The sequence below is a fragment of the Phoenix dactylifera genome, chromosome 2 (assembly GCF_051530095.1).
Source record: "Phoenix dactylifera cultivar Ajwa chromosome 2, Ajwa_hap1_PhDact_Kaust_v1.1, whole genome shotgun sequence".
NCBI classification, from domain to species: Eukaryota; Viridiplantae; Streptophyta; class Magnoliopsida; order Arecales; family Arecaceae; genus Phoenix; species Phoenix dactylifera.
In genome coordinates, this window is record NC_143191.1 from 55,123,076 (window position 1) to 55,134,799 (window position 11,724).

At 36.3% G+C, this 11,724-nt stretch overlaps 1 protein-coding gene and 1 non-coding gene across 2 annotated transcripts; one reads left to right on the forward strand and one right to left on the reverse strand.

Annotated features, from left to right (window-relative positions):
• Window positions 1-2,807: 2,807 nt before the first annotated feature.
• TRNAG-UCC (transfer RNA glycine (anticodon UCC)) lies at window positions 2,808-2,879 on the reverse strand. The gene has a single exon. It is a non-coding gene; the product is annotated as a tRNA-Gly (tRNA).
• An 84-nt stretch (window positions 2,880-2,963) lies between these two features.
• Window positions 2,964-11,494, forward strand: LOC103715761 (putative pre-mRNA-splicing factor ATP-dependent RNA helicase DEAH3). Its single transcript, XM_008803502.6, has 7 exons — window positions 2,964-3,430; window positions 6,611-6,798; window positions 7,019-8,103; window positions 8,647-8,772; window positions 8,857-9,095; window positions 9,201-9,319; window positions 10,840-11,494. The coding sequence occupies exons 1-7, from the start codon at window positions 3,131-3,133 to the stop codon at window positions 10,973-10,975; spliced, it is 2,193 nt and encodes a 730-aa protein (XP_008801724.1). The 5' UTR covers window positions 2,964-3,130; the 3' UTR covers window positions 10,976-11,494.
• Window positions 11,495-11,724: the final 230 nt, after the last annotated feature.

Consider the following 11,724-nt stretch of genomic DNA (forward strand, 5'->3'; position numbering starts at 1 on the left):
AGAACAACATTAATCATCCCCAAGCAAAATTATTGAAGGATATCAAAACGCTTCAGATTTACTAACAACCTCTGTGCCCATGCAGTAGAAGGCGACCTGTTATGTTATATACCTTAAGCCGCTTTTTTTTGGAGCTTCAATTTTTTAGAAGAAGAAAAGATCTATTATGTGGAGCCCATCTTGTCGCGGTTATTTTAAATCAGCCTACGCATGAGAAATATTCTAGTTCTAAAAGATAAACATAGCAAATCTCATACACTAAAAGATAAATATTGCAAACTCTCGCAACGGTTTTCTTTAAATAATTCATAAAGCTAAAGCCAAGACTTGACCATTTTTATGTAAAAAAAATGATATAATGATAGGAGAATTTCGGGGCAATGAGAGGGACCTAGATTTCGACGGCGATAACTCCGACGAATAGAAGAGAAGGAGAAAGGTTGCCTATAGTGAAGAAGGGAGTTGAGGGAGTGCTTTTGATTTCAGAGAGAGACATCGAAAAATTTCTCAAAAGAGGTAAGAGATATTAGTTTTCAGTAAGATCCGTTAGCATATTATCCATTTCAGAGGTAGAAAATAATTTCATAATTTTAATTAATTTTTAATTTTAAAAAATATATTTTTGGTTGATCATGTCGGCTGAATTACTATATCAAAGGTATTCATATAAACATAGTATTTGTGAGGACATGCACACAAATATCAATTTAGGAGGATATTCATATAATTTTTTTCTATTTAAGAGGGTATTTATGGAAAAAATTAAGATTTTTTTTTGCTTGTATATCCTCCTAAATATATGAAATTACATGGAAACTCTAACCAAATTTTTATTTGCATGTATATCCTTATAAATATTTTTTTTACATATTTATCTGTTAAGAATATTTCAGTCATTTCAATTTTAAACTGCTAAGTTCTTAACCACATAGATAGCATGGGTGCATATGCCAAAAAAAAAAGAAAAAAGAAAGAAAGGTATACATAAAAAATAAGTGTTTTATGAGGGTATACATGCAAATACCAATTTTGAGAGGATATTCATACAAATTTTAATATTTAGGAGGATATGTACGAAAAAAAACTCTATATTATATTTATGTAAATTTACATATCTTATAAGTTAATTATATATATATATATATATATATATATATATATATATATATATATATATATATATATATATATATATATATACACACTTTCACAACTTTATTATTTTCATAAATGATGCGGGATTTGCATCCTTATCAATTACCCTTATTAAGTTAAGGGTGTACATGTAAATAATAAATTGATGAGGGTATACCTACAAATATAGATAATTTACAAGGACATACACATTAATAGAAAATTTGTGAGAGCATATACATTATATATACAAGAGTATACATGCAAGAAATAATTATTTATAATATATATATATATATATATATATATATATATATATATATATATATATATATATATATATATATATATATATAGCAAATTTGTAAGATTATACATACAATTTTAGATAATAATAAAAGTATACATGTAAAAAAAAACCCCATATATTAAATTTTAAATATTTTTTCAAAAAAAAAACTTTTGAGCTACAAAATCAATTTTTCTTATCCTGCTTCTCAAACCCCACGATTTATTCCTCTCTTCTCTTCTTCCCTCCCCTACCCAAACCCTTCTCCCCCTCCATGGCATTATCAGCGTCAACAAGCTCAATGCTCTTGGCATTGACATCAACCCTGATAGGATGATTCTTCTTAAAGCATCCACTTATGCCTAAGAGTTTATCCATGTGACTACTTCAAAGGGACTACTGATAGTAGGGGTAACCTACGACTTTTCTCATGTAGTTTTTGCACCCTCGTAGATAATATATATTTTTTGGAATCCATCACCTCTTGCTTTTTAAAGGTCAATTTTGATGGTAGAATATATTAGAGAGATGCTTTTGGGAGAGAAGGCTTTATGATCAAGAGTTATGGTGGCAATTTATTGGTTGCAGGTGGAGTCGGAATTTTTGATATGATAGTTCCAATAGCAGAATTGTGTGCTACATGGGAAGGGATAATTTACACAATATAGATATTGAGGGCTTTATATATTTATTTAGAAAATGACTCTACGATAGTTATTAGATGACTTCCAGATTCATCATCTACCGAGTCTTGAACTCATCTTTTTCTATATGATAGTTGGCGTATTATACGCACATTGATCTCTTTGATGTTTTTATATCTATACGAAAGTTAAAAGTGCAGTTGATTGGATACGTCTTATATGGCAAACCACATTGGGACTATATTATGGGATTTCACAGCTAGTCTACTATCTCAATTTTTGAATATTTTGTTTTCGGATTTCCATGTATGTATTCGTACTAGAATGATGCAATTTTTGCAATTTACCAAAAAAGAAACTTATATTATCAAAAGTTTTTAGGTGTCTAAAATTATTTCTTTAAAATAAAATTATTTGACTAGTAACAATTACTATTGTCATGGATATTTTGTTCTTGCCAAATTTCAAATGTATTAAACATCAATACATTTGTAAAACGAAAAAAAATATAAATCATCATATAGTAGACAAATATATCTTCAAAATAAAATTATTTGACTACTAACAATTACTATTGTCATGGACATTTTGTTCATGCCAAATTTCAAATGGATTAAACGTCAATGCATTTGTAAAACGGAAAAAAAATATAAATTAACGAAAATAATATCTAAGCAGGTAAGATTCTAAAACGAAAAAGAAAACGTTTCCGTGTTTTAATTGAAGCAAAATCACAAAAATGCGTCTGCCGGGAGTCGAACCCGGGTCTATTGCTTGGAAGGCAATTATCCTAACCGTTGGACTACAAACGCCGCATGTCAATTTGGTCCCTATGATTAATATATAATCAATAATAAGGTGAGCTTTCTTGCCTCCCTATATAAGCAACCGATCCCGTGTCGACTTCTCCCTCTCGACCTCAAAACCCTAACTCGCGCTCTCTGCGCGCGAGCCCCCAATTCCCTGCTCACGTTCCAGGGTTTCACCCCTATCTCCTAGCCCTCCTCAGGGCCCGCTCTTCGGTCTCTTGGACGGAGTTCCTCTCGCCGTGAAGAGGTCGGGCATGTCGACGGAGAGGAAGCGGAAGGTGAGCCTTTTCGACGTGGTGGACGAGACCTCCGTATCGGCGAAGCTGGCCAGGGCAAACGGTTCTGCCCCCGGGAGGGTGGCGGCCGCGGCCCCCGCAGTGCCGCCTGGGATCAACCGGTGGAGCGGTCGGCCCTACTCGGCTAGGTACTACGAGATCTTGGAGAAGAGGAGGACCCTCCCGGTCTGGCAGCAGAAAGACGAGTTCTTGCAGGTACTCAAGGCCAACCAGAGCCTGATCCTCGTAGGAGAGACCGGCAGTGGCAAAACCACCCAGGTTCGTTCTTTGAGAAACAAAGGAAGAAATTAGGGTTTTTCGAATCTTGTACCAGTCCTTGGTTTAGTTAGATTTCAAAGATCTTTTTTTCTCTCTTTCTTTTACTTGCAATATTGCAGGTTGTTCTAATAAAAGTTGCGGCTTTATGAATGAAGTTTATGAGTAGGCGCTGGTGTTTGGAATCGTAACAAAAAATGTTATTTCATGAAAGTTCTGAACTTGCTTGAAATTTCTTAACCATTGTTTGACTTACCAGTAGCTGGAGTGGTTTAGGGATTATGCGATTCGTTATTCCTGGGCAGAACACTGATTTAAATAGCTGTCTATATTTTTATTGCATGATAGTAGTTAACTCGTAGTTTAAAGTCCGAAATTGTTCATTCTAGAACAAGCTATTAGTCTATTGATCTATCTTTTGTAGTCTATGTATCTGGGGAACTTATTGCCTAATTGGATGCCTGAAGACCTTATCTGTGGTGTAAGATACTCCTGGCTAGAAGTTCCATGGGAATGACCTTGAAGGGGAATGAGCGAGCTGTTGCCAAATCTTGTTTTTATTTCCTTCTCTTCTCTAGCTACCTGGTCTTACTTGATCTCTCCTGGCTTTCGACATGCAAATAGGGTTTTAATGTGGTCATTGATTTTTTTGATGATTAGTTGTTGACATATGTAGTTTTGTTGAGGAACCAGTTTAGGACGCAAGGTATTGAAACCACAAACCTTACTGATTAATGCCATGTGGGTAGGGCTGCAATATAGGTAGGTTGGTGCTGTAGAGGGTTAATTCAAATCCAATCCTTATGCAAACTAAGCTGATTTCTAGGGATCTCGGTTACTAGAAACAAGTGCTGGTGTGAGGACCCATGCAAGTGTGTATTTGCTCCCACGTGAATTGGGCACTGGTGAGATTTTGGCTTAAATGGTGTATATGAGAGCTGGTGTGTGTATAGTCCAACATCTGTTGCATGCTAGGAAGATCTTAGATACTTATATAGGGCCAAGAACCTAAATAATGTGTTTTGACTAACTTTTCTAGGTGAAATTCTAGGTTGTTACAAATGGTATCAAAATAGACCCGATTCATGACCCATATAGACTAGAGGACATGTAACAGAGATCCACTTGGGACCTATCATGGTTTGATCATGCTAGGCTTTAAATAGGAGAAGTATATGAGGATTCACATGGGCATGTGTTTAGTCTCACATCAGTTGTATGCTGGAAAAATCTTGGGTATTTACATAGCTATTAGAACCAAATAAGTTCCAGTAACACCTTTCAGCTAGTCTTTTTAGGTGAGGTCCTAGGTTGTTATGGTTGGTGCAACGATTGGGTAAAGAAAAGTGGGTGTGTTGGAAATTTTTAAAAAAGATGTGCATGGCCAAGTTTCTAAAGAAATTACAAGCGGGTTTGGTGCCTTAAGTAGAAGATTCTTGCTACTAAAGTTGGGATTCTCCCATCCAACCTAAACCCCAACCCCATCTTAAACAAATCCAGGCTGGATCTAGTGTTAAGTTAGGCTAGACTCGATTAGATTAATTGGTTTTGTTGGGTTGTATGACTGATTTAAGATTGAGGAAAGGTTTTGGCTTTTCTCAAAGGTTAGTATTGCATCAATTGGGATCTTATTTAGGTTCAATTACACAATTGCATAACTTAGTAGAACTGAAGAAATATTTAAATTAAACACAAAGTACTTTATGTGAAAAAGAAATATCAATATATTTATTTATTTATTTTGTTAGGTTATGTTTGGTTGGGTTTAGTCATGTTGAAGTTTAAGCTCTATTGTATCCCATCTCAACTTGGGTTGGGATTTTTAGCATAAACCCAACAAAAGATTAGAAAACTTCGGTCTAGCCTAGCATAACGAGAAGTTTGGATTGGTCTAACCCAAGTTGAGTTCCTACATGGGGATACAAAAAAAATCAGTTGTTTAATAAAGACACACTCTGCCTAATTCCAAGGGTCGGAAACTGCAGTGCGCAGAGAGTAAAAAATGATTGTTGGTGGCTTGGAATATTGATCTATGCTCCTCCCATCTAGTTGTCTGATTATGCCACAATATCTTGCAATCTAAACCTTTTTTTTGTTGAGACACTATTTTGTTGTTTTCTAAACAACCAACATGGAACTAAGGATATAGAAATTTGATTAATACATATCTTCTTATTACATATATTGCATATTTTACTAGGTTCAAATTGAGAGTTTATTATTGTATATATCAATGTTTGTTGTGTCATCCAAATCGTATGGTTTGATGCATAATGATCCGTATCGAGTTGGAACTAGCACAAAAACGGCATACAGGTTGGTATAGATCTCAAATTGGCATGTACCAACCTGTACTGAGCTAAATTGTACTATTTTGCTTGGTATCACCCAAAATTAGGGTGTGTACCATACCAATTGTACCAACTAGTTTCAGACGGTACCATAATAAAAAGTGAGAAAAGGGGTCGGGAGTTGTCTTGGTAATGGGGTGCGTATTGTTCCATATGAACTACATCATACCGAACCAACAATGTACCGATATAGTACTTGGTAGTGAGATTGCAGGCATTGGTTTGTATGCTAGTTTAGTCACGTACCAATCAACTTCTTATTCATATATATACGTATAATGTATGTATATATCATAGCTTCAGTTCTATGTTTGGTCATGCTTGAGAGAAATTCTTAGAATTTTGTTACCTACATAACCAACTCTTAAGATTAATGGGTCATGCATATGAGATGCTTTACTTTATTTGATGATATAGTGTTTTGCCGCTGAGCATTAAAAATATGTTTGCAAACATAACATGTTAAGAGTTTTTCTTGTTCCTTAGAAGTATTGCTTGTTCTATGACCTATTATGTAGTCTTTTCGCCATCTGTGCTGCTCTAGTTTGAAGATTTTTTTTTTAAAAAAAAATCAAACCATTTGAATGTTTGTCAACTTTGTTGAGCTTAAAAATCATCAGTCAGATGCTCTTGCTGTCTTCATTTTTTTATGCATTCAAGTCATTAATTTTGTTAGGTCCTTATTTATTTATTTATGTTTGTGCCGCTTCTAATCATGCCAACTTTTAGATATTTTTGGATGGTAGCCACAGTGTGATTTTTTCATATAAAATATTGTAAATGGTATAATTTCTTTTAACTTATTGATCAAAGGAATGATGCTATTGTACAGATTCCTCAATTTGTTTTGGAAGCTGAGGACTTGGGCAAACGCCCCATGGTTGCTTGCACGCAACCTCGCAGGGTTGCTGCAATGTCTGTTTCTCGTCGAGTTGCTGAGGAGATGGATGTGGCAATAGGAGAGGAAGTTGGTTACAGCATTCGGTTTGAAGATTGTAGTAGTCAAAAAACTATACTGAAGTAAGCTTTTGATGCCTTTCCAACATCACTGATATTATTTAATCTAGATGGTTTTAAGAACTTTAAGGTCTCTTTATTTATTTTGTTATTGCCTTCACGTGCTATTGTTATCAATTATTCTATGGTTTTTGCTCACATCCATCCATAACTTGTTTGTTGTTTTTCACCTTCAATTTAGTATCAAACGTGTATGCTCAATCTTATGTTTTCTCAATGTCAGGTACTTAACTGATGGTATGCTTCTAAGAGAGGCAATGGCTGATCCACTTCTAGAGAGATATAAGGTGATAATTCTTGATGAGGCTCATGAGCGAACTTTAGCAACAGATGTTCTATTTGGGCTTCTGAAAGAGGTTTTGAGAAATAGGCCTGAGCTGAAATTAGTTGTAATGAGTGCAACACTTGAGGCTGAGAAGTTTCAGGGGTATTTCAGTGGGGCACCTTTAATGAAGGTACCTGGAAGACTGCATCCAGTGGAAATTTTCTATACACAGGAACCAGAGAGGGATTATCTGGAAGCTGCCATTCGAACAGTGGTGCAGATTCACATGTGTGAACCTCCAGGAGACATACTTGTTTTTCTTACTGGAGAGGAGGAAATAGAAGATGCATGTAGGAAAATTACAAAGGAAGTTAATAACCTGGGTGACCAGGTTGGCCCTGTGAAAGTAGTACCATTGTATTCTACATTGCCTCCAGCATTGCAGCAGAAGATTTTTGAACCTGCTCCAGCCCCGTTAATGGAAGGTGGGCCTCCTGGAAGGAAGATTTTGGTGTCAACCAACATTGCAGAAACATCTCTGACCATAGACGGTATAGTTTATGTGATTGATCCCGGCTTCTCCAAGCAAAAAGTGTATAACCCAAGGATACGTGTGGAGTCCTTGCTGGTCTCTCCAATATCAAAGGCAAGTGCTCATCAGAGGTCAGGACGTGCTGGTAGAACACAGCCTGGAAAATGTTTTAGACTTTATACTGAGAGAAGCTTCAGCAATGATTTACAACCACAGACATATCCAGAAATTCTCCGTTCTAATTTGGCAAATACAGTTCTTACCTTGAAAAAACTTGGAATTGATGATTTGGTACATTTTGACTTTATGGATCCTCCTGCTCCTGAAACCTTGATGCGGGCATTAGAGGTTCTGAACTATCTGGGTGCCTTGGATGATGAAGGGAACTTGACCAAATTAGGTGAAATCATGAGTGAGTTCCCCTTGGACCCTCAAATGGCAAAGATGCTTATTGTCAGCCCCGAGTTCAATTGTTCCAATGAGATCCTCTCTATATCTGCAATGCTCTCAGGTATGAAGAATTTTTTTTTTCAGTTATGTTTAGGCATCTATCCTCTGATTATTTGGTTGCTTAAGCTTTTGCAAAATATGCTGGTCATTTAAGACAACACATTAAGCTGTTGAGGCATTAATATTTATTGCTCATTTTCAGCATTTTAGATGTATAGTCAATATATGTTGATGCTTGCTGATTATGTACTATTCATCTGTGGGTTGCAAGCATAAATGATCCTCGATATGCTAAACAGTTCATCAGTATTGTCAAATTTGTATTTGTGCTTGCTTTCCCATATTTCAAGATGTACAAAAAAATACACATATAAGGGTGGTTTAGTATCATATATTGCCTGATGATGGATATCATCTTCAACTATCTTGTCCATGGTTGATGAGCCAGTGTTCCGCGTGGCAAGTATAACTCTCTTCCAGTTTAGGGCTGATGCATGTAGTTTAAGTTTCTCAGTAATTCTCTTATGAAGCAGTGTCGTATCGCCTCTATGCATCTGCTGACCTACCGTGGGCTTCATCTGTGATAACAAATTTCTGTCTTTAGTACCCAATTGCTTTCTCCGGCCTAGGGAGGCTCAGAAAGCTGCAGACGAAGCAAAAGCTCGGTTTGGGCACATTGATGGGGACCACCTAACGCTTCTGAATGTTTATCATGCTTACAAGCAAAACAGTAAGTATACGGCGCAAACCCCCTTAGTTCAGTTATAATTCCTTGTTTCTGTGTGTGTGATTTGCTTTAATTTTTGGTATGCAGATGAAGACCCTTCATGGTGTTATGAGAATTTTATTAACCAAAGGACGTTGAAGGCTGCTGACAATGTGAGACAACAGCTTGCACGCATTATGGCCAGATTCAACCTCAAGCTATGCAGCACAGATTTCAACAGCCGTGATTATTATGTCAACATTAGAAAGTCTCTGCTCTCGGGGTACTTCATGCAGGTAGCTCATCTTGAGCGTACTGGACACTACTTGACTGTGAAGGACAATCAGGTAGATACTGCTCTGTGGTCTCTTGGTGCTATCCTGTGAGTTCCCTTAATGGATATTTTATCCTGTTGGTTCACTTAATGGTTTTGTCTTCTCCTATCTGTTTAGGTTGTTCATCTCCACCCTTCAACCTGCTTGGATCATAAACCGGAGTGGGTCATCTACAATGAGTATGTATTGACTAGCAGGAACTTCATCCGCACAGTTACAGATATTCGTGGAGAATGGTGAGCTAATACATATCCATTGCTAGTGTTATAACTATGCATGTTTATCATGCAAAATTTTCACTTGATTGTATACTCAACCTTATATGGACTTCCATTAGTGGTGTTGGCATCTCTCTCTCTCTCACACACACATGCAGAAAGGGCCTTATTTGTTTGATAGTGCTGATAATAAATTTAATAAAATTTGGATGACATATGCCATGTTTTCATGAGATTTAGAATAGCTAAAAATGCAAGGGTTTTTGTTTTTGTTATGAGAAATCCAAGAAGAAAAATTAACTGACTGAACAACATGTATGATGAAAACCTTTTGTTTTTAAAATACTTGTAAAATCTTTAGGACTCGTTTGGTCTGTGGAAAAAAATTTTTCTTCATTGTAATGTTTTTCTTAAGAAATTGATGCCTAGGTATATGATGCCTAAGAAAATGGCTTCTGCATGTTAGGTTGACCATAGGAAGGTGGCACATTCTAGAGTGTCTTATGTTTGATTGAGCATCTGCCTTTCTGGAAAAGTTGTATAAATACATGTTATACCTTTAATAAAGAGAAATATCTTACCCCATTTTATCTAAAAATTTAAGTGTACTTTTTTTCCAAAAAAAGTTACCTTATTTCCAAGCCCGTGGGAAAGTGATTTTTCCATGTCCCACATGATTTTTTCTTTCTTATAAATATGGAAATCTTATTCCCATGGGAAAGTTACCTTTCCATCTCCTTTCTTTGAAACTTGCAACCAAACATGAATTATTTCTCTATTTTCCCATTGACCATCCCCCTTCCTCTTCCCACGAACAAAATGAGTCCTTAGAGCTTTTGATAGCATTTTTTTCCTTTCAGAAAGCAAGGAGAATAACTGAAGTTTTGTGCAGAGCTAACCTCAACATCAATCTCCGTGTGGTATTTCTCTAGTTTGTAGAGACAAAAACAATAGTAAATCATTGCTTCGAGCTGACAGAATAACTGAAGTTTTGTGCAGAGCTAACCTCAACATCAATCTCCATGTGGTATTTCTCTAGTTTGTAGAGACAAAAACCATAGTAAATCATTGCTTCGAGCCGGCACAACATACTAGCTTTCAACTTGCATCACGGTTAATAAAGTTTTCTGGTTGCTGCCTCCCTTGCTCTGAGTCCATCTGGTTTTTCGTCATGGCCATGTTTTTTTTTAAAAAGTGGCTGGGGAAAATGCCGATTTATTTAATGAGTGCTTTCTTAATCAGCCTAGAACATGTGAATTATTTAGTAAGGATCACCATTAAACCTCCTAAATTTCACTGGTAGATGGTGTACGTCTCTATGATGTTTTGTTTGGGTTACTTTTTGCTTTTTTAAAAAAAAAATAAATTTGGCAGTGTAATTTTGGTAATTCCTTGTACTATGTTCTGGGTAGTGGTGTCAAAATGAGATATTGTCATGTGATATTTAGGAAAATGTGCACTATTCTTTGATGTATTCTTTCTGATCTAAGTTTCTGTGCATTGAGTAAATTGGAATTCACTAACTGTTCTATATGCAGGTTAATCGACATTTCTCCCCACTATTATGACCTCAGCAATTTTCCTTCCTGCGAGGCAAAACGGGTTTTGGAAAGGCTGTACAATAAGCGCGAGAAAGAGAAAGGCGAGAGCAAGGCCAGAAATAAAGCCACATAAAATTGTTTTTGCTAGTGCAATGGTGTGTTTTAAGCAAACATTGGAGTTCTTCACCGCTTGGTTGATGCCTTCGCTGTCCTTAAATAGTTGTATACTGTTCCCAGCCCAAAAAAAATTCTTTCAAGTGGAGCTAATTTTAGCCGAAAAAATGGATTTCCTTCATTTTATCTGCTATTGAATTCCCTCCTGGTTTATCTTGAAGTGCCAAACTTTTCTCAAATGCTGCCTCTCTAACGTGGCACCAGTGGATATGGAGCTGGACATCAGATCCTATTATTTTCTGTTTTCTCGTGTGAACTGTACAACATTTCCTGATAAACTGAAGATTTCCTTCTGCATAAATTATAATGCCACACGGGGTTTGTAGAGACTGGCAGCTGAAGGCTAGCAAATGCTTTTTTGGGTCCTTATTTCTGCATCCATAGTATTTTGTATTATTTGGAACAGCCCTCCCATGACACCATACGTGACCCTGTCTTACTGTTTATTTCTGGTGTATGAAATTTTATCCAAGTCAAACTTGTCGTTGCATTCGGGTTTATGATATGGATCTCTCATGTTAATTATGGGGATTTTTCTTGGTAAGGATTTGATTTTGGTTTGTTTTGATCTTGGTGTTCTTTTATAATTTTCATCATCCTCTGCTTTTGCCTGCACCCTGCTTCCCTTCAGCTCAGCTTGCATGTTCATTCATGGCTAACTGTTGCCATATAACATTGCAAAATGACTTCAGATCTGTATCCTTTGGT